The 22095-nt window shown below is 36.5% G+C and overlaps 4 protein-coding genes and 1 pseudogene across 5 annotated transcripts; all 5 read right to left on the bottom strand.

The window, feature by feature from the left end:
* Window positions 1-1123: 1123 nt before the first annotated feature.
* Window positions 1124-3866, bottom strand: LOC18033308 (annotated as a pseudogene).
* Window positions 3867-10868: 7002 nt separating this feature from the next.
* LOC18031467 (1-aminocyclopropane-1-carboxylate oxidase homolog 1) lies at window positions 10869-13227 on the bottom strand. The gene is made up of 4 exons (XM_006420123.2): window positions 13131-13227; window positions 12446-12994; window positions 11444-11765; window positions 10869-11333 (listed from the first exon to the last, which is right to left on the bottom strand). Exons 2-4 carry the CDS (start codon window positions 12982-12984, stop codon window positions 11082-11084), a joined length of 1113 nt encoding a protein of 370 aa, XP_006420186.1. The 5' UTR covers window positions 12985-12994; window positions 13131-13227; the 3' UTR covers window positions 10869-11081.
* A 2186-nt stretch (window positions 13228-15413) lies between these two features.
* Window positions 15414-17845, bottom strand: LOC18032857 (1-aminocyclopropane-1-carboxylate oxidase homolog 1). The gene is made up of 3 exons (XM_006420122.2): window positions 16368-17845; window positions 15901-16222; window positions 15414-15786 (listed from the first exon to the last, which is right to left on the bottom strand). Exons 1-3 carry the CDS (start codon window positions 16907-16909, stop codon window positions 15529-15531), a joined length of 1122 nt encoding a protein of 373 aa, XP_006420185.1. The 5' UTR covers window positions 16910-17845; the 3' UTR covers window positions 15414-15528.
* Window positions 17846-18641: 796 nt separating this feature from the next.
* LOC18032273 (probable 2-oxoacid dependent dioxygenase) lies at window positions 18642-20435 on the bottom strand. Of its 2 annotated transcripts, none has more exons than XM_024189439.1 (3): window positions 20402-20435; window positions 19485-20018; window positions 18642-18905 (listed from the first exon to the last, which is right to left on the bottom strand). In XM_024189439.1, the coding sequence occupies exons 2-3, from the start codon at window positions 20006-20008 to the stop codon at window positions 18737-18739; spliced, it is 693 nt and encodes a 230-aa protein (XP_024045207.1). In that variant the 5' UTR covers window positions 20009-20018; window positions 20402-20435; the 3' UTR covers window positions 18642-18736. The 2 variants fall into 2 exon arrangements, with proteins under 2 accessions (XP_024045207.1, XP_006420183.2); XM_006420120.2 differs by having other exon boundaries at window positions 20324-20403.
* Window positions 20339-22093, bottom strand: LOC18033183 (1-aminocyclopropane-1-carboxylate oxidase homolog 1). Its single transcript, XM_006420119.2, has 3 exons — window positions 21384-22093; window positions 20900-21221; window positions 20339-20672 (listed from the first exon to the last, which is right to left on the bottom strand). The coding sequence occupies exons 1-3, from the start codon at window positions 21905-21907 to the stop codon at window positions 20415-20417; spliced, it is 1104 nt and encodes a 367-aa protein (XP_006420182.1). The 5' UTR covers window positions 21908-22093; the 3' UTR covers window positions 20339-20414.
* Between the last annotated feature and the right edge of the window lie 2 nt (window positions 22094-22095).

Below are 22095 nucleotides of genomic sequence, written 5' to 3'. Positions count from 1 at the left end.
ATTCTAGAACTAAACACATCGAGCTTGACTTACACTTTATCAGAAACAAAGTGATTGCAGGGGAGTTAAAAATTCAGTACATTCCCAATAAAGACTAGATGGCTGATATCATGACAAAACCCCTCTCTTTTGTTCATTTTAACTATCTGATATCAAAACTCAATATGCAGCCTTGCCCCTTGAGTTTGAGGGGGGCTGTTAAGGAAGTCCAGTATGCTGAGCTTACAGAGAGTAGGAGTAAGAAGGAGAAGAAGCTTCAGTCTCAGTCAGTCAGACGTTTCAACAATGCCAACTCATCAGAGTTAGTTAAGCAAGTTGCCAGATCAGCACAAGTTTGTTAAGATTGTTATTAGTCATTTCGTATGTGTGTATAACGAAATGTAATTAGCTTAAGCTGGAATCTTGTGCATGTATATAAGTTGAGTTGATTCTGTTGTTATTGTTTAAGTAAAATCAATAAGAAATAAAGTGATCTTTTCTCTGAAAAATATTTTCCTCAGAAACAAACAACTTCATTTTCTCTTTCAGATATAAGATACTACAAACACAGGAACGGAGTGCTGACCAAATTGCTTTCCTCTTTTATTCGGTAGCCATGAGCGCTAATTACATTTATCAAATTTAGATCTTTTGCTTAGTTGCACCGTGTTCATCTTTCAAAGTCCCTTGTGTCACAGAATATATTTATAATGATATGCGATTTGACATTTGAATATGAAATATTTTTTCGATTAATTACACTCTAAACATATATATGAGCATTAGGTCTAATTGTTTATTTTGAAATTAGCATGAAAACATTAGAAAATTTAGAATTTACAAGCTGTTTTTGGAATTTTACACAAAAATAATCAATAACACAAGAGGATCATATATTATCCTTATTTGAAGAAATTTTAGAGTACATAAGAAGTACTACATTTAATCAATATATATATATATAGCATGTGTAGTTTAATTATATATAATTACCAATTAATTAAGTGTAGTACTTCTAATATACTCTAAAATCTCTTACTTATTTGAAACATGTAGTTTGAAATTATTGGGAAGGGCAGATATTAACATTAGTACATACTCAATTTATAGCATTTGAGAACTCTATTCAAGTACACTGCTACTTTTAAAGCTTAAACTGCTTGAGGCCAGTAGATTTGCTTTGAAGTTCTCTGGAAAAGCATTTGCTCATATATTCTCCCACTAGAAATTGTCTGTAAACAGGTGGATTTTCTTCAGAGATCAACTCTTTGATCGGTCCAAAGGGCTTCTGTCCTTTAGTAGCATGACCTGTGAAAAAGCATGCCACAGCAATCCTTGCAGTGGCATGAACATTGGCCACAACTCTATAGTCAACACTCTTGAGCTTATCGTTTGATATAACCTGAATTAATTAATTATTGAAAACATTAATAAGCATATATAGTTACTATTAAAACACGAATATTAAGCAGATGATGGGAAGATTAATTGTCTCAATTATTTTCAAAGACAAACCTAGAGAAAGCCCCCTATATTTACTACCAAGTCTCCTGATATAGGGTTAACATTAGGGGTGTTCATAATCCAATCTTATTCGCTCAATTCGTCTGGTCCGTGAAAATCCAATCTGTATAAATCCGATCTGTGGATCCGTAGATTGGATATGGATTGAAAATTTAAAAATCCGCAGTCGATGGATTGGATATGGATTTACTTATGTAAATCCTTAAAAATCCGTGAATCCGTAAAATATATATATTTATTTAGTTAAAAAATTATTATAAATTTAATTAAAGAATATTATAAATGTGACATTACATAGTTACATAAGCACTATAACATATCTTAGCCATTACCCAATAATAATATAAAATAAAAAACAATTAAATAATTAAATAATCAAATATACAAATATAACTTGTAAAAATTGTAAAACAAAATAAAACAAAGTCACATGCACTAGCGAAAGCAAAGTAACATAACGCCAAGTTACCAACAATTTGCAAAGTCACCTAAAAGTAAAGTAACATAACACCAAGTCACCAACAATTTGCAAACAAAAAACCTTAAGCTTCCCCGCCGTCATATGCACTAGTAACGCCCAATACTGGTTCGATACACTCTCGACACCGATTTGAAGGACATCGGCCGCACGATTCCAGCGAGAGCAAGCCATCTTCTTCCCCGAGTCCATCGAGCCACTTCACAATCACTGGTTTCAGCCAAACAATTGCACTATCACAACCTTCAAGATCGCCACCCGTACTTCTCCTGGTTCCCACCGTTGACGGCTCCGTAATTACCACTTTTCGACAAGTAGAACAGCCCTGGTGAAGGATCAGACTGTGTTTGGTTTCAGAAACTTCACCATTTCAATTAATTATGGCTTTATTTGAACAATTAATTTCGGTGTTATATTAATGTATTATTGTAACTTTATTTGACCAATTAATCTTAGTATGTTATATTTTGAAATTTTAAACGTATTATTGTACCTTTATTTGAACAATTAATCTCGATGTGTTATATTTTGAAACTTTGAATGTATTATTTTAGTTTTATTCAAACAATTAATTTGTTTAAATTTTATTCAATTTTAAATTTAATTGGTAGTAAAATTATTTTTATATTAGATTTTTTTTATTTCATTAGTTCATGAATTGAGAGAACTAAAAATTTTTAATTCGGAAACTAATGCGTAAAATGGTGGATTGGATATGGATTAAGTTAAATTTGTATCTGATCCGCAGACATATGGGTTGGATATGGATTAAGTCAAATCCGCATCCGATCCGCAGATGTATGGATTGGATTTGGATTGAGTTTAATCAATCCGTGGATTGGATTGGATTGGATTGAAAAATTATAATCCGCAAAATTATGGATCGGATATGGATTGATGTCCAATCCGTAAAATCCGATCCGCAAACACCCCTAGTTAACATCAATCCACTGATTTTCATGAAAGACTTGAAGGCCACAGATTTGATCTTGCAACAGAATTGTAAGGAATGAAGGATCAGAATGCCTTCTAGCTCCCAAAGTCAGCTCTGGCTGTGGGCAGTGCGGATGGTAGTTGCAGACAATGAGGTATAAATTGAAGCATCCCATATCTTTCAAATATTCAGGCTTCAATCCTAGAGCCATTGATAGTATTTCAAACAGAACTCACCCAATTTTGTGACTTCTCTTATGTACTCCATTATTGTGTCTCTGCAAATTGGGATGAACGATTGTACAGAAGAATATGATATCACCACTCATGATCATTGGTTGCAGTGCACTCAACATTACAAAAAAGGCTCTGCATTAACCAGCAATATATATACAGAGACAGGATCGATTATACATTTACCTGCGAACTTGGGGCATATCGTTGGGTTCCAAACTTTTGGTACACGAAATAAAAACAGCCAACGTGTCCCTCCAACTTGCAGTTCGTGAGTGATAGATATCAATGTGCTGTTGAATCAAACATTTCTCGTGGGCTCACGTGTGTAGAACTGTTTCTTCACCTCAACATCTTGTTCATTAAACTTGTGAACTCCTTCAATCATCTCTTGTATCAGGTTTAAGGAAACCCCATAATTGATAACTTTGAAAAAGCCCCATGTTTCGGACGCAGCCCGAACTTGATCAACAATGTCTTCAAGTTTATTGTCTTGGATGCCATCAAGATCGACAACTGGCAGTTGTAGTTTGGTCCGGTGAGTGGTCAACTCCTGAGCAAGCTCTTCAAGTTGTCGAATGAATATCCTGCGAATATTCACTACGCCAGCGTCCACTAGTCCTTTGACACCGGCTTTCGTATCATCAAAAACCTTGCGCTCTCTGTCGATTTCCCACCCATTTTCAGAAGATGTTTTGGTGTCATCCGAGATAACCATTTTCCATTCCTGCAAGAAAACGATGAGGATTGTGGGCATCTAATGGCTTATTTATTCTAATACAGTAATATCCGGCATGACTTGTGAGAAAGTTCTTATATTACTTATGATTTAAATTTCTCAATTACTGGAAAATGCCATAATTGTTGTCAACTTCACTGATTCTATTGTTGTTTCCCACTATTTTTTTTTTTCCTCTTTAAACTGCGTTTTCAGGAAAATTTTTGGAGTAATAAACATTGATATCTAGAAGAAGGCTTTGTGGACTGTTTCTTTAAGGGACATTATTTGATAGATTTAGAGTATGATTGAGAACGATCTTGATTAGATTATTTTATCATTTTCATTTTGTTTTTTTACAGTATCTTACCTAATAATATTCATCATCCAGGAAAATATTTCATAATGGCTATAGAATACACGTTAATACTCTATGGTCCTACAGTTATGAAAAAAGATAATGATAAAAATAAGTTAACACCATATGGTGTTACAATTAATTTAAAAAATTAATGAAAAACACGTTAATTCCATATGGTTTTATAATTGTTTCTATGGCCTGTTCTTTAATCATTATGAATAAATATCATTTTTCTACCTCTAATCATCTTAAGTGAGGAGGCATTCATCTATTGAATGGTCAGCACTTGGATTAGAAATATTGGGATACTACTAGGAAATTTTGGTATATTTTAAAATATATATTTTATACTAACTTAATCTTAAGTTAGCTGGCAAGTATCTGTGTTCACCTATAGATATTTACCAGAGATCAATTATCATTGAGTTGCTATTTATCGAGTTCTTTCAATCACAGAAAGGATAAATATTTGCAACACTAATTATTTTCCAAATTATGTTTGATTTCTCAAACATAATATTCTTAATTTAGTTAGTTGGTAAATATTTGTTGCGTACCTATAGATGTTTACCAGAGATCAGTCGTCGTTCGATTTCTACTTTATCGAGTCCTTTCACTCACAGAAATGATAAACTTTTGAAACACATCATCGTTTGCTTTGATTTTTCATGTCCTTGTGTCTCGACTCTTGAGTACCAGAGCATTGTAAATATTAGGCATCTTGCCGGGGGGAAATGTGTCTTTAATGTTTGATTTTTCAAGCCTTTGTCTCGTTGTCATTAATATCATACGATATCCTGGGGCTGAATCTATCTATTATTTCTAAACATTTTTAACACTTTTAAAAATTTTCAAATCACGTGTTTGATTTTTTTGTGTTATATATATATATATAGAGGATTTCCTAAGCTAAAATGCCTAGTACATTAATTCTACCTAATACTTGGAAACGGAGACAAATAATTCATGGTTCGCTTTAATATTTGTAGATTAAGGAAACCTAGGGAGGCCATGGTGCCAAATTATTCAAGGCATTGCTTTTAGTTTTGCCACTTGGCTGGAATTTTTCAAAATTGGGCATTTTGCATTAAAAAGGTCCAATTAATTGTCCTCATGGCTTGATGAAATAGTTTTCAAATAGTCGTTGCTCACTTTTTAAAAAATTATCATAAAACCTTATATTAATAAATATGAATTTAACTAAATTAAAATATTTTTATATTTATAAATCATGAACTCAATCTTTACATGATATAAATAATTATTTTAAATCAAAATAATTTTGTGGCAATATAGTAAAAAATTATATGTTTTTATTAAAAAAAATTGTTTGTTAATTAATTAAACTCTATTATGACCTTTTGTCCCTTTCTAAAAATTTCATCAAAATAAGAGTTATATATATATAATAAGTGGGGTTTCCTAGAGTTTTAAAATAGCGTTAGGAGCTTCACTATTGTTGGCAATGTGGCTTCCATTTAGCTATTCAACATTTGTTAGTGGAGCAATTAGGGAAAGTAAGCCAACAATTGATAGTGGTCAAATTAGGTGCCATAAAATAATCATTAATGGAGCATTTTGGTAAAAGAAATGGTCATGCTAGACAACCACTTTGGATTAAGATATGGTCATTGTTTGAAAAATTGGCTATAAATAGCCTACGGTTCCATTTGTTTGAGTATCGAAGACAAACTATTGTGAGCTTCCTAAAAGTATTAGTTAAGAGCTTTTAGTGAGCATCTCCGAGGTTCAATTCCTATTTGAGGAATTCGAACAATTTGAGTATTCTTTCTTTGATACTTGTGAATTGAGAGAAAGGGTGTATTGAGAATTTAGGAAGTAAGCTTGAGAGAGTTCTATTCCACCTGTCATATTAATGGAAATTTAAATTCTCCCTCCCATGCATGTAGGCAATTTGCCAAATCACGTAATTTTTTTTTTTTTGGTGTCATTTCCTTTATCTCCTTTATTTGATATTATCTCGCATTGCCACATACTAAAGTTGTTGGTTCCATTAAAATTTTCAACTTCAACTTTAGCATTTGTCAACACTGTCTTTACTAGGGGTGTCAAAAAAGCCCGCCCGGACCGGACCCGGCCCGGACCCAGCCAATCCGGTCCGGGCAAAACCCGGACCACATGCATATAAAAACCAGATCCTGGTTTGAAATTCTCAAACCCGGACATTTCCGGTCCCGGGTCCGGGTTCAACACAAAAAACCCGGAACCCGGACCGGATCCGGTTTTTTAATAAATTTAAAAAAAATAAATATATTATATATAAATATATAATTATGAATTTATGATATATTGGATGTTATTTAAATTTATTGTGTAATTATTGTGTTATTGAATTTAATTTATTTATTTTATATATAGATTGAATGAGTTTAAGTTAGAAATTGGATAAATTTAGGTATTAAAAAGTAGATTGAAATAATTTTTATTTATCATTTGTGCAAAATTTGTATTGTTAATGTGTTACATATTTGTATTTGACTATTTTCTTTTTTAAAATTTGAAATTGAATGAGTTTATTTGATTATTTTCTTTTTAAAAATTTGTATTGTTAGAGAAATTAAAAAAAAATTGAAGAAAAAAATTGAAAAAAAATTAAATTTATCACATGCGGGTTTAAAAAGTCCGGATCAAAACCCAGACCCGGAAGGTGCCGGGCTCAAGCCCGGACCGCACCTGGAAAAACTGGGTTTTAACCCGGGTCCGGGTTTGCATTTCTCTCATCCGGTCCGGTCCCGGGCAACACCAAAACCCGGACCGGACCCAGATTTTGCCAAGCCTAGTCTTTACAGACACTATAGATCCGAAATAAAGGAGAGAAAGAAAAAGAGATTAAAAAAAAATTACCTACATCCACGGGGGACAATTCAAATTTCCACTAATATGACAAAGGTGAAATACAACTGTCTCAACGTCACTTCTCAAATTCCTAATACACCCTTTCTCTCAATTCACAAGTATTGAAGAAAGAACACTCAGGTTATTTGAATTCCTCGAGTAGGAATTGAACCTCACAAATAGTTACTGAAAGCTCTTAATTAATGCTTGTAAGAAGCTCACAATTGTTTTTCTTCGATACTTAAACAAATGGAACCATAAGCTATTTATGGCCAATTTGCAAACAATGGCCACATTATTTTAATCCAAAGTGGTTAACTAACTTGGCCATTTCCTTTGCCAAAATGCTCCACTAACAATTATTTAATGCCACCTAATTTGGCCACTTTCAATTTTTGGCTTACTTTACCCAATTGCTCCAGTAGGAAATGTTGACGACATCAAATTTGAAGCCAAGGTGGAGATTGTTGGCGATGTGGCTTCCATTTAGCGATTCAACATTTTTTAGTGGAGCAATTAGGTAAAAGTAAGCCCACAATTGATAGTGGCCAAAGTAGGTGCTGTTGATGCAAGATTCCGGTTCTCCTCGTTCTACGACCAGAATCTCTGCTCGATCAACTTCATCACGACCAGGGGGTCTCCTCGCAAGGCTTCTTCTCCAGAGGTTCCTGCGCACACAGACAGGTCAGAGTACGCCGGTTGTTTTCCCGGCGCAAACCCTCCGACGCTCAAGTCAGATATGAAGGTTCGGGGAACGCTTGCCACAAATCTTATGGCTGTTAGGTTGTTTTCTCTCTTTTAGAATTTCTTTTCTAATCTCAAAAATGCTAACCCATTTACCTTCGTTGGCTACCTTTTTATAGGCTTCCTCTGAATCCCAGTTTTCCGCTTTTTTCGAGACGGTATGGGACTCTGACTGCCGCGTTATGGGCAAACGTGGGATCTTGCGTGTTACGCCACGGTTCTGGGGAAAGCGTGGCTGTCGTGCCTAGATTCTCGGGCTGGAGAGCATGTCTTGCCAACTGCCGTCGACCGGGTCTCCTCGCCTCTCGACCTCTAGCCGGAATGGCCTTATGCCTCTTACAGGAAATTTGCCTCGCGGATGACGTGCTCGTGGACGAGCAGGATATTTCTGCTCCTGTTCCCCTGCGCACTAGGCTTTTACGGAACACACCGGTTCGCAGAACTCTGCCATCAGATATCTGCTCACCATGCTTGGTCTCGTCGACGTATTTCTCCCAAACATGTGCCATTAAATAATTGTTAGTGGAGCATTTTGGCAAAAAAATGGCCAAGTTAGGTAACCACTTTGGATTAAAATAATGTGGCCATTGTTTGCAAATTGGCTATAAATAGCTCATGGTTCCATTTGTTTAAGTATTGAAGAAAAACAATTGTGAGCTTCCTATAAGCATTAATTAAGAGCTTCCAGTAAGCATTTGCGAGGTTCAATTCCTATTTGAGGAATTCAAATAACTTGAGTGTTCTGTCTTTGATACTTGTGAATTGAGAAAAAAAGGTGTATTGAGAATTTGAGAAGTGACATTGAGATAGTTGTATTCCACCTTTGTCATATTAGTGGATATTTGAATTCTCCCTGCCTTAGATGTAGGCAATTTATTGAACCACATAAATTTTTTTGTGACATTTTCTTTTTCTCCTTTATTTGTTATTATCTTGCATCGTTGTTTGACACATTTCTACACAACAACTCTACAAAGAATTGATCTGGATTTGCCCATTCCTCTACTTTGTCTAAGAAAGTAGGACTATTAGCACCCTGTTATTTCCTTTTAAAGTCCCTTTTCTATCAAATATCTTTTTTTCTATTTTTTCAACTTCTTCCACTCAACTCCAAATATATGTTCCTCGAACAACTTTTTTAACGATTAAATTATACATATTTAACTCTTAAAAGTAAAATCACGTATGTTAGAATTAACTAGGGTTAAAAGTGGATTATCTGTAATTTTAAAAAAGTTTATTATTCAAGGTTATACAAGAAATTGAAAATGGACGAGGAGATCATCGATAAGCGTGAGAAATTATTTGTAGATTAAGAATGATTAAAACACAAAGTGTTTGTTTGAAAAAAAAATGAAAAACATTGGATTGATTCTATAGGTGTAAAGAGTTAGAGAAAGAAAATGAAAGGATTTAGTTAGATTTATGTTGTTCTTTAATGTAATTGTCATAGAAGACAAATTTTATAAGGATTATAGAGGGTTGCCAATAGTTACTCTTTTTCTGGATTCTAGAAACAATAAGTCCAGTATATGCATGGAGATTTGAAGTCCAACTCAATATCCATGGAGACTTGCATAGACGTATCATATTTGAAGTCCATCTAAAAAATCGCAAACCAATGAAAGTTAAATAAATAAACAAACTACTGCCTTTCTTCGATGAGGCTGCTTATTGGGATTGCAAAACTGATTGTGGATGGTTGCCCTAGGGGCAATCCTGGAATGCCTGCGTCAGGTGGTATTATATGAGTTCATCGAAGTGTGATTTTAGCTGCTTTTGAATCTTTTCTTGGCTGTCAGCCAATTTTTTACCTTGAGCTTATGGTTGTTTGTGAAATGTTGGAGCTTGCTACTTAGCTTGGTTACTCCGTGCATCGAGTCAGACTCGGCCACAATTTTTTCTTGGATTTATTCTCGGGGTCCTGTTCGTTGGGATTATGCTTATTCATTGTGTCGGGTGTGTGCTTTGACATCTTCCTCTCCTATTTTTGTTAGGCATGTGCTTCTCGGGGTTACTTTTGCTGCCGATTTTTTGGCCAATCGGGCCTACACTCATTAGGTTAGTCAGCATTTCTTGTGTTCTCAAGATCTTCGTGCTGACTTATCTAGCACTCTCCATTTGGATGCGCATGTTGTTCATTACCTCATAGGCGAGCATTGATGGCTTTTATCTTCCTTTTGATAATTTTATTCTTCTGTATTTATATTTATTTTAGGAGATTTTGGTTTATGTCTTTCTCATGTATTTACTTTATTATTCATTTATATTATAGACAGGGGGTCCACCTAACCCCACCTCTTGGTGGTTTTATTAAAAAAAAAAAAACCAAACTATTACGCTCATGGGACAGCAAAATCATAAATCTCAAGGATAAGAGAATGAGGTGTCTGATCGACTAAGGAGTAAGGATTACGACGGCGTTGACATAAGATCTCAAATCAGGAGGCTGCAAATTAAAACGCCTGTGGTTTGCCCTTTGAAACAGAGAAAAAAAGGGTAACGTTTGGCGTTAAAAATCCAAGCGTGAAACGGCTGAGAATTCTGTCGTTTTGATGTTGAACTGAGTAATCACGTGCAACGCACCTGGGCCACCTAAGTCAAATTGGTCAAACAGGAACAGTTTTTTTTTCTTCCCCGGGTCCCCGTCGCGCTGTTATGACAAGCTGATCAACATCATGGTTACTGAGATCTCATACATGCTGTAGATATAAGAATTAGAGAGAGAAAGTCACTTCATCTTGTTCCAAGCAACTTGTAGTGTCATTGTATAATTTGACATCAAGGTTTAATGAAATCCTGATACCCCATTCTTCCTTGAATATGAGCCATCTCCATTGAACCACGTAAATCTGGTTCTTGGTGCTCAATTGATTGTTTTTGTTTAGTGCATAAATCAGATAGTCTGTGTTCTTTTTTCTTTCATCATTAGTGGTCAATCAAGATCTTAGGGTGATCGTATCGACCTTGAATCATGATCTGATTAAAACAATCGTTTAATCCATATCAAATAATAAACGAAGCATTACAACGAGCGCTGGCTGAGCAATTTTGACACTAATTGGGGAACTGCAGTGCAGTAGGGACATTCTAATAATTGAAGAAATCAAAGAGCAACATTGGATGATTCATACCTTATTAATTAGTTAAAACATATTTTTTTCGGAATTATTGGGAAAGAGTTCACAACAGGACTCCGCAATTTGTAAATTGTTGTTACCAAATACGAGTAATTTATACAAATATTGCCGGCTTCATAATTTGAGCTGATGGAGGGGAGAATTGTCATCAAGCACCGTAGAAAATCGTTTGCTAAAATATTCACTTGCAAGAAAATCTCTGTAAATAGGAGGATTTTCTGCGGATGTCAACTCTTTGATCGGCCCATAAGACTTTGGGATTTCTGCATTATGTCCCATGAAAAAGCATGGCACGGAAACCCTTGGACCGACCTGACTGGCGACTACTCTGTGTTTAACACTCTTGAACTTGTCGTTTGATATAATCTGATTCAATTTTAAGACACCATCAGCTAATTAGTCATGAGTGTCGTGATGATTGATGAAGATTGGCATGATGGTGGAAAAAATAGTCATTGCAATTGTGAAAGACAAACCTGGAGGAAGTCCCCTATGTTTACCACTAAGCCTCCCACGATGGGTTGAACACCAACCCATTGATTGTCATGAAAGACTTGAAGGCCGCCGATTTGGTCTTGCAGAAGAATGGTAAGAAATGAAGGGTCTGAATGCCCGGTAGCTCCCAATGTCAAATCTGGCTGAGGGCAAGGTGGATAGTATTGGCAGAGAAGGATGTATTCTTTAGGGCATCCAATCTCTAGTAAATGTTCAGCCTTCAGCCCAAGAGCCAGTGATAATAATTCAAACAGAGTTTCAGCCAATTTTGTGACATTTTTAATGTACTCTCTCGCAGCATCTCTGCAAATTTGTGAGAACAATTGGCACAGGAGAAGATACAATCAATTGGGTATTAACAGAAAAAAGTAAAAAGAAAAAAATATCACTGTGATCACGAATTAATTAATTTCAATAGACCTGTAAAATGCAAAATTGTTGATTCATTTAGAATTACAATTTTGTGATATCGAATGATAGGAACTTAGATGTACATAAGCCAATTCAATGAACCACACATTAATTGCTCTTGTAGTTGTTGGTTGATGATTTCTGTTGATGGTTTGTTTTCACGTCTATTACAAGGAGTTCACAGGTGTTTGATAATATCTATGAAGAAGTTTGATTAAATGCCTAAGTGAGCATAAAGTAGGGTGCTCATTTGCAGCAGCAAATAGTGAAACATTAAATGAAATATTAGCAGGAACAAGAACATGCTTACAGACCGTGTCTTTCACATTCAATAAACAAACTTAATAACCCAACATGAGAAAAAACCTCAGCATATTGCAGCAACTATGCGTCCCAACTAAGACTTTCTTTTTCAACTTCAACAAATTTTGGTCCAAAAGAACTTATTATTTGAACTTGTGGTAGCAAGCCCAATGCCTTCCATAAAGTGTATCCAATTGCATATTAAACAATCAGTCGGATTCAGATGTTGGGAGATAATGCTATACATAGCCAGCGATCAAAGTATGTACCTGCAAACTTCTGGGTATTCGTTGGGGTCTAAATTGGTGGAAGCTACGGTAGAAATTGTCAACGTGTCCCTCCAATTAGCTGTTCGTGAGTAATGCAGATCAAAGTTGCTGTTGAATCTGACATTTCTTGTCTGGTCACGTGTATAAAACTCTTTCTTCAACTCAACATCTTGTTCATTAAACTTGCGTATCCCTTCAATCATCTCTTCCAACACATTTAAGGGAATACCGTGATTCACCACTTGAAAGAAGCCCCATGGCTCTGCTGCAGCCCGAACTTGATCAACAATCTCCTCAAGCTTATTGCCTCTGACGCCATCAAGATCGATAACCGGTACTTGAAAATTGGTCTGATGACTGGTCAACTCCTCGACAAGCTCCTCAGGTGGTCGAATGAATATCCTCGGAATGTTCACAATTCCAGCATCCACTAATCCTTTGACACCGGCTTTTGTATCATCAAAAGCCTGAACCTCTTTAGCTCTGTCGTAGTCCGTTACAGTTTGCGTGGTCGTTCTACTGGCATCTGAGATATCCATCGTCTGTTTTCTACAAGAAAATGATGAACATAGATGGTAGTCTTATGGCCTATGTTAATACTTTTCAACTAAGTATCAAATAATTAATGAGCATAAACATTGGATAGTTATAATTGGTAAACGGCCTGGCTTAAAATCAAGCTTACTTATTGCTTGATAGAGATCACACCATTGCACTGGCAGTCAACGATTCAAGGATGCTATGCTTACAGCAGAGATATTCAAATAATTTTCATTCCTGAAGTAAATAGACGTCCTAATTGGTTTTTCGTACGGACTAAGCTATTATACCACAGCGGTACCATGTCATTTCTTTTGTCTTTTGTGGCTGTACCATTGTAAAATTTTATTTAACCCCTTTCACTCATTTTTATTTGAACTTTGCTTCACAAATATTAAGTTACTTTCTACTGCATCCCTGAATCCTTCAACGGCTGATAACGGCTCCTCCAGTGGCTGTGGTTGGTCGGAAAAGACAGAGGGATTTATGGGGAACAAAACACAAGTGGTGGCGTCACCGAAAACTGGCGAAATCATAGCGAATTGAAGCGATGATTCCGCGGCTTTTCATGGCTTCGATCCGCAACTTTACGAATACTTTTCAGCGACAAGGATGGTATGCCGATGACCGGTGTCGCACTAGCTTCCGATCGGTACCAACCTTGGCCAGTGGAGTGGCCGAAAACGAAAACGGAATCAGGGTCGAGTCGACGGTAGCTTTCCGAAAGCCTTCTGACAACGTGGGTGGCATGGAGATGACCGGCATCTCACGAGCTTCTGATTGGTATCAACCTTGGGCGGTAGAGTGGCCGGAAATGGAAACGAAATCTGGGTCGGGTTCGAGTGTTCGGGTCGATCTGATTAATTATTTGATCTCAAAATTATAAAGGGAGGGGGCATTGTGATACATATGTAATATAAAATAAAATTTTGTTAATAATAAATAGTATAAGGTGCTAACTAAAATATTCATATAGATGCAGTAGGAAATAACTTAATATTTATGAAATAAAGTTTAAATAAAAATGAGTAAAAAGGGTTAAATGAAAATTTACAAGGGGGTGTTGAACTGTAGCTGGACCCTTTTCGTACATCGGCTTTTTCTTTTTCAAATCCAACTTCGACAAGTGAAAGCAAACATCAAGTGTTGAGAAGCACATGGATGTCAGTGCGCATCAGTACGGCTCCAGCACAACCATCCACTTGGGTAAACAATCCGTTAATCACGGCAACCTAACCTCCTATCTGTGGTTACCTCCGCAACTTGAAACGTGTGAGAGCAGAGTTCCCATCAAAGTCCTCTTGATTTGCAGTACGCAATGAAATCTTGCACAGACGTTTCACTGTATACAGGAGAATTTCCAATAAGCCCTTTATTTTGCAAACTAATTAGGCTCCGTTTGGTACAACTTATTAAATAGAGCTTATAACAGTAGAGTTTATACCAATAGAACTTTTGGACAAAAAGTCATTGGGTGTTTGGTTGTCAATAAAAAACACACTTTTGAACTATTAAACTGTGTGATATTTTTTATATTATATATTTTTAAAAAAGCTTTATAACCTCTACTCCCAAAAGCTCAAATTTTAGGCTTTTGTTAGTAGAGGTAAATTAGCTTATTTAAGCTAAAAAAACTCTACTAAAAAAATAAACAAACACTATAAAATTTTTTAAAAAGTGCTTATACGATTAAATAAGCTCTTATGGCTCTTAAATAAGCCATACCAAACAGGCACTTAATATACATCGTTTGCTGGCTTGCTGCTTTATAATTACTGAGGATAGAAAATTTACAAATAAAAAAGTTTGACTAAATGCATATTAACTAAATATGAGGCCTTAATCAATTGCCTAATCTGTTGACCCTTTGACTCCGATGTTGGAATTAGAAAAGTCCAGCATATTGGGTAGCCCTGAGCATTACAGCTCATGTTCAACCGCTTCAGTTATTACATTTTTCAAGTCCAGATTTTTTGCTAATTTGTGTTGTATAGTTCAAAGATCTCGTGTAACAGAATATATTTATAATGATACATGGGTAGCTGCTAAGTTAGGTTATATGTAATTTACAACAATTCAAAAATAATTTTTCAATACAAGAGAATGATAATATGTGAAACAAGCAAAAGGTTATGGATAATTAACTTTGGGTTTATTGTAAGTTACATTATATATAACTTAGTAAAACGCATACTATTAAGATTTGAGTACATAATAATTTTTTTTTAATTAATGATACACTAAAGTTCAATCTTGTAAAAATATCAGTAGTAGATCATATATAATTATATATGAGCATTAAGTCTAATTGTTTATTTTTAAATTAGCATGATAACATAAAAAATTCCAAATTGATAGGATGCTTCTTGAATCTTACACAAAAAATAAAAAAATAAATAAATAAATCACAAGAGAATTATTATCCTTATTTGAAACATGCATGTAGTTTGAAGTTATTCGGAAGGGCAGATATTAACCTCAGTACATCCTCAATTTATTGATTACACAACATTTAAGAACTCTATTCAAATATATTGCTACTTTCAAGCCTCGAACTGCTTGAGGCCAGCAGACTTGCCTTCAAGTTCTTTAGAAAAATATTTGCTGAAATATTCTCCCACTAGAAATTCTCTGTAAACAGGCGGATTTTCTTCAGAGATCAACTCTTTGATCGGCCCAAAGGGCTTCTGCGTTTCAGTGGTGTGTCCTGTGAAAAAGCATGCCACGGAAACCCTTGCAGTGGCATGAACATTGGCCACAACTCTATGGTCAACACTCTTGAGTTTATCGTTTGATACAACCTGAATTGATTAATTATTGAAAACTTTAAATTAGCATATATAGTTACTATTAAAACACGAAAAATAAGCAGATGATGGGAAGATTAATTGTCTCCGTTATTTTCAAAAACAAACCTGGAGAAAGTCCCCTATATTTACCACCAAGCCTCCTGACATAGGGTTAACATCAATCCACTGATTTTCATTAAAGACTTGAAGGCCACCGATTTGGTCTTGCAACAGAATTGTAAGGAATGAAGGATCAGAATGCGTTCTAGCTCCCAAAGTCAGCTCTGGCTGTGGGCAGTGCGGATAGTAGTGGCAGATAACGCTGTATAAATTGAAGCATCCCATATCTTTCAAATATTCAGGCTTCAGTCCTAGAGCCATTGATAGTATTTCAAACAGAGTCTCACCCAATTTTGAGACTTCCTTTATGTACTCCATTATGGTATCTCTGCAAATTCGGATGAACGATTGTACAGAAGAATATGATATCACAACTCATGATGGCTGGTTACAATATACTGAACATTAATTAAAAAGGGCTCTTAATTAACCAGCAATATATATACAGAGACAGGGATCGATTATGTATATACCTGCAAACTTTCGGCCATTCATTGGGTTCCAAACTTTTGGTACCCGAAGTAGAAATGGCCAACGTGTCCCTCCAACTTGCGGTTCGTGAGTGATACAGATCAAAGTTACTGTTGAATCTAACATTTCTTGTGCGCTCACGTGTGTAGAACTGTTTCTTCACCTCAACATCTTGTTCATTAAACTTGTGAACTCCTTCGATCATCTCTTGTATCAGGTTTAAGGGAACCCCATGATTGATAACTTGGAAAAAGCCCCATGTTTGGGACGCAGCCCGAACTTGATCAACAATATCTTCAAGTTGATTGTATCTGATGCCATCAAGATCGATAACTGGCACTTGTAATTTGCTCTGGTGAGTCGTCAACTCCTCCGCAAGCTCTGCAGGCGGTCGAATGAATATCCTGGGAATATTCACTACTCCAGCGTCCACTAGTCCTTTGACACCGGCTTTCGTATCATCAAAAGCCTGAACCTCTTTAGCTCTGTCATATTCCGTTACAGTTTTCGTTGTCGTTGTACTGGCCGCATCTGAGATATCCATTGTCTGTCTTCTACAAGAAGATGACGAGCATAGATGGTAGCCTTATGGCTTATATTAATACCTTTCAACAAAGTATCAAATAATTAATGAGCATAAAGATTGGATAGTTATAATTGGTAAACGGCCTGGCTTAAAATCAAGTGGATAAAACCCGAACGGATTATATCCTCAGACCCGATCGGTTTTGACATCCGGTTCGGGTCATTTCCAAACCGAGCGCTTTTTAACTCTTTTAAAAAAAAAAAATCCAACAACCCAATTCCCAAACCCGTTTAACCATTTCTATCTTTCCAATTACCTCATAACCAATTGAATTTCTCAGTTCTCACAAACCCGATTCTAACACCCTACCCAAAATCCCAATTCCCAAACCCTAACCAGAATCGATCCCGGCCGGCAGTTTCTCTACCGCTCCACGTCGACGTCGCTGCACCACGCCAACACACCACTGCCTCACGCGTCACGTCCTCACCGTCTAATTTCGTTTCGTCTCGTCTCTCTCACACGAGCAATGACCGCTCCTTTGCTATTAGCCTGCCGTCGTCACTCGCCAGCACAGCAAATCGCCCACAGCCATGCTGTCGTAGCTCGCTGTTCACTCGTCTCCCACGGCAAGTCGATTATAAATTTTGTTTGGCTGCATTTTCTTGCATTGTTGTGTACTGTGTTGTTCGACCCACGTCCACACACACTTTCCAAAAGCACTAAAACTTGAGATCATAATCATAGGTGGTTGTGGCAGTGACGCTGGCTTTATGGTGCATGGTGATCAAGAATCGATTGGTCAATCCCTTGTTTTGGAGCCTTCTCTTTGTATTAATTTGCCCGAGGCCCGCATGCAAATAAAAAGGCTGTAATATGTAGATGCCATTCTCTTGATGATTATCTTTTTGCTTTTTGGCTTCTTGTTTGAATTTTCTCAGCCACTACTTGCAAATTAACATCAATTGTATGTTCTAGAACGAAAATTCCCTCCCCCTCTATACACACACACACACACACTACCATTTTGCAACCCAAGCCGTTTTGCAATCCGAACCGAATCGAATCGAATCGAACCGAATTCCAAACCGAACAGCACCGAACCGAAATAATTTTCCAGTCTCAAACCCGAACGGGTTATAACTTGTCATTAGATATAAGATGCTGCAAACCCAGGAACGGTGTCGAGAGGTTTCACTGGCCAAATTGCTTTCCTCTTTTTATTCGGTAGCCATGGGCGCTCATTACATTTATCAAATTACTTGAATTGTGTTGATCTTTCAAAGTCTCACGTGTCACAGAATATATTTATAATGATAAGCGATTTGAGATTTGACTATGAAATATTTTTTCAATTAATTACACTCTAAACATATATATGAGCATTAGGTCTAATTGTTTATTTTGAAATTAGCATTGAAAACATTAGAAAAATTAGAATCTATAAGCTGCTTTTGGAATTTTACACAAAAATAATCGATAACACAAGAGAATCATATATTATGCTTATTTGAAGAAATTCTGGAGTATAAAGAAGTACTACATTTATATATACAGCATGTATAGTTTAATTAGATATAACGACCAATTAATTAAGTGTAGTACCTCTAATATACTCTAAAATCTCTTACTTATTTAAAACATGTAGATTGAAATTTTTCGTAAGGGCAGATATTAACATTAGTACATACTCAATTTACAGCATTTGAGAACTCTATTCAAGTATACTGCTACTTTTAAAGCTTGAACTGCTCAAGGCCAGCAGACTTGCTTTGAAGTTCTCTGGAAAAAAATTTGCTCATATATTCTCCCACTAGAAATTCTCTGTAAACAGGTGGATTTTCTTCAGAATTGATGGAAAACATTTGCTTTGAAGTTCTTTGATCGGTCCAAAGGGCTTCTGCGCTTCAGTAGCATGTCCTGTGAAAAAGCATGCCACAGCAACCCTTGCAGTGGCATGAACATTGGCCACAACTCTATGGTCAACACTCTTGAGCTTATTGTTTGATATAACCTGAATTAATTAATTATTGAAAACATTAATTAGCATATATAGTTACTATTAAAACACGAAAATTAAGCAGATGATGGGAAGATTAATTGTCTCTATTATTTTCAAAGACAAACCTGGAGAAAGCCCCCTATATTTACCACCAAGTCTCCTGATATAGGGTGGACATCAATCCACTGATTTTCATGAAAGACTTGAAGGCCACAGATTTGGTCTTGCAACAGAATTGTAAGGAATGAAGGATCAGAATGCCTTCTAGCTCCCAAAGTCAGCTCTGGCTGTGGGTAGTGCGGATAGTAGTTGCAGACAATGAGGTATAAATTGAAGCATATCATATCTTTCAAATATTCAGGCTTCAATCCTAGAGCCATTGAAAGTATTTCAAACAGAACTCACCCAATTTTGTGACTTCTCTTATGTACTCCATTATGGTATCTCAGCAAATTCAGATGAACAATTGTGCAGAAGAATATGATATCACAACTCATGATGGCTGGTTACAATATACTGAACATTAATTAAAAAGGCCTCTTAATTAACCAGCAATATATATACAGAGACAGGGATCAATTATGTATGTACCTGCAAACTTCAGGCACTTCATTGACTTCCACTTTTGGTACCTGAAGTAAAAATAGCCAACGTATCCTCCAACTTGCGGTTCGTGAGTGATAGAGATCAAAGTTGCTGTTGAATCTAACATTTCTTGTGGGCTCACGTGTGTAGAACTGTTTCTTCACCTCAACATCTTGTTCATTAAACTTGTGAACTCCTTCAATCATCTCTTGTATCAGGTTTAAGGGAACCCCACGATTGATAAATTGGAAAAAGCCCCATGTTTGGGATGCAGCCTGAACTTGATCAACAATATCTTCATTATTGTCTCTGATGCCATCAAGATCAATATCTGGCACTTGTAATTTAGTCCGGTGAATGGTCAACTCCTCAGCAAGCTCTTCATGTGGTCGAATGAATATCCTGGGAGTATTCACTACTCCGGCGTCCACCAGTCCTTTGACACCGGCTTTCATATCATCAAAAGCCTTAAGCTCTTTAGCTCTGTCATATTCCACTACAGTTTGCATTGATGCATCTGAGATATCCATTGACAGTTTTCTACAGAAAAATGATAAGGATAGAAGGTAGTCCTATGGCTTATATTGATACTTTTCAACTAAAGTACTAAATAATTAATGAGCATAAACATTGGATAATTATAATTTGTAAATGGCCTGGCTTAAAGTCAAGTTTACCTCTTTTTAAATCCAACTTCGACACATGAAAGCAAACATCAAAGCCTTGAAAAGCATATTGATGTCAATGTGTAATTTGAAAGTAAAAAATGGGCAGTTGTCAAGCAAGTGAAATTAATTATCATGCATTCCTGGTTGCTGATAAAATAAAAATGTATTGGAACTTACAACTTTTACAATATATCAGTATGGCTCCAGCACAACCATCCATTTCAATAAACATTCTGTTAATCAAGCCAATCTAACCTCGTATCTGTGGCTACGTCCGCAACTTGAAATGAGTGAGAGCAGAGTTCCCATCAAGTCCTTTTGATTCATAATATGCAATAAAATCTTGCACCGACGTTTCACGGTAGAGAGGAGGATTTTCTTCAGATAACAATTCCTTGATGGGTCCATAAGTCTTCATCGAGGGATAAAGATGTGGAGTGAAAAAGCAAGCCACAGATACTCTGGGGCCAATATGATTTGCCAAAACGCGGTGCTCTACACTCTTCAACTTATCATTAGATATAAGCTGCAACAAACACAAGAACGGTATCAAGAGGTTTCACTGATCAAACTGATGTCCTCTTTTATATAGTGAATGGCAAAGTATGTCCCTGATAAAACAAAAGATAATCACACCTTCCTTTCTTTTCAGGTTAGAACAGACACTGCCCTGTTATTTGTAATAAAGAAGTACATAGTTATTAGATAAGAGGCAAGTTAGTAAGTCAATGATATGCCCCAATAAAGACTTGCCTGCAAAAGATCCCCAATATTTACAACAAACGCTCCGGACAAAGGAGGAACATCAATCCACTGATTTTGATGGAAAACCTGAAGTCCCCCCATATGGTCTTGAAGAAGGATGGTTAGGAAATCAGGGTCGGAGTGCTTGGTAGTGCCCATAGTAAGTTCAGGCTGGGGGCATGCTGGGTAGTAGTTACTCAAAAGACAATGCCCTTTTGCACATTCCATGTTCAAGAGGTAGTCAGGCTTGAGCCCAAGTGCTTCAGAGATTAGTTCAAACAACAGTGTCCCTAATTTATGGACTTGCCTAGAGTACTCCAGTGTAATATCCCTGCATGTATACATTTGATGAATTATAAAAATGTTCTTTGTTTCAGATGACTGAATCATTTGAAACAAGCTTTGCTTTATATCAGTAGAATTGTTACTAATGAAACAAATCCTCCATATTGTATAATGAAAATAAAAAAGCAATCACTCAACACCCAAATACCTGCAAACAAAAGGCAGTTCCTGAGGGTCAAGAGGCTCAGGACCCATAACACAAAACAAAGTATCCCTCCAATTAGCAGAACTTGATTCATACAAATCAAAGTTACTCCCATACTTCACCTTCCTATTCACTTCCCTACTATAATACTCCTCTTTGACCTCCACCGGAAGCTCGTGAAAGCCACGCGCCGCCTCCAACATCCCCACCAGCACTTCCGTTGCCACCCCATGGTTGATCACCTGAAAGAATCCCACCTCCTCTGCCGCCTTCAGGACTCCGGAGACTGCTTCAGCTCTCTGGAAACGAACTTCTTTGAGGTCGACGACCGGAATTCTGAAGTGGGTTCTGGTTGGTTCGTTGGAATTCTGGCGGTCTCTGTCAAGCTCCTCTGATGAACGGATGAAGATTCCTGGAACCTTGGTGATGCCAGCATCGACTAGGCCTTTGACACCGGCTTTTGATTCGTCAAAGGCTTTCAGTTCTTCAAATCTTTCATTTATGGAAGAAGCTTCACTAACTCCCATGTTCTTCTTTTGGACAAAATCAAAAGATTAAGCTTTGAGTCGTTGATTTAAAGTCGCGAAGTGATCTGAAAGACTGAAACAACAAATTTTATTTTTTTGGGTTAATGGGTTATATACAACCTGCAATATTCATGATCAGAAAGTTAGCAGAGAGTTTGACTTAAAGACAAGGCCCATGTTACTTTGTT

The sequence above is a fragment of the Citrus clementina genome, unplaced genomic scaffold (assembly GCF_000493195.1).
Source record: "Citrus clementina cultivar Clemenules unplaced genomic scaffold, Citrus_clementina_v1.0 scaffold_9, whole genome shotgun sequence".
Taxonomy (NCBI): Eukaryota; Viridiplantae; Streptophyta; class Magnoliopsida; order Sapindales; family Rutaceae; genus Citrus; species Citrus x clementina.
Note: the sequence above shows the minus strand (reverse complement) of the source record. Positions and strands in the feature narration are given on the sequence as shown.

What these genes read in the sequence shown, in the direction of transcription:
- LOC18032857 (XM_006420122.2), bottom strand. Translation starts at nt 16,909, where the DNA reads ATGGATATCTCAGATGCGGCCAGTACAACGACAACGAAAACTGTAACG. An exon ending in GAATGGCCGAAAGTTTGCAG is followed by an intron (nt 16,223 to 16,367) that starts GTATATACATAA and finishes CCGAATTTGCAG; the next exon opens with AGATACCATAATGGAGTACA. An exon ending in ATATAGGGGACTTTCTCCAG is followed by an intron (nt 15,787 to 15,900) that starts GTTTGTTTTTGA and finishes TAATCAATTCAG; the next exon opens with GTTGTATCAAACGATAAACT.
- LOC18032273 (XM_024189439.1), bottom strand. Translation starts at nt 20,008, where the DNA reads ATGGATATCTCAGATGCATCAATGCAAACTGTAGTGGAATATGACAGA. An exon ending in GAAGTGCCTGAAGTTTGCAG is followed by an intron (nt 18,906 to 19,484) that starts GTACATACATAA and finishes TAATTAATTCAG; the next exon opens with GTTATATCAAACAATAAGCT.
- LOC18031467 (XM_006420123.2), bottom strand. Translation starts at nt 12,984, where the DNA reads ATGGATATCTCAGATGCCAGTAGAACGACCACGCAAACTGTAACGGAC. An exon ending in GAATACCCAGAAGTTTGCAG is followed by an intron (nt 11,766 to 12,445) that starts GTACATACTTTG and finishes ACAAATTTGCAG; the next exon opens with AGATGCTGCGAGAGAGTACA. An exon ending in ACATAGGGGACTTCCTCCAG is followed by an intron (nt 11,334 to 11,443) that starts GTTTGTCTTTCA and finishes AAATTGAATCAG; the next exon opens with ATTATATCAAACGACAAGTT.
- LOC18033183 (XM_006420119.2), bottom strand. Translation starts at nt 21,907, where the DNA reads ATGGGAGTTAGTGAAGCTTCTTCCATAAATGAAAGATTTGAAGAACTG. An exon ending in GAACTGCCTTTTGTTTGCAG is followed by an intron (nt 21,222 to 21,383) that starts GTATTTGGGTGT and finishes GTATACATGCAG; the next exon opens with GGATATTACACTGGAGTACT. An exon ending in ATATTGGGGATCTTTTGCAG is followed by an intron (nt 20,673 to 20,899) that starts GCAAGTCTTTAT and finishes TGTTTGTTGCAG; the next exon opens with CTTATATCTAATGATAAGTT.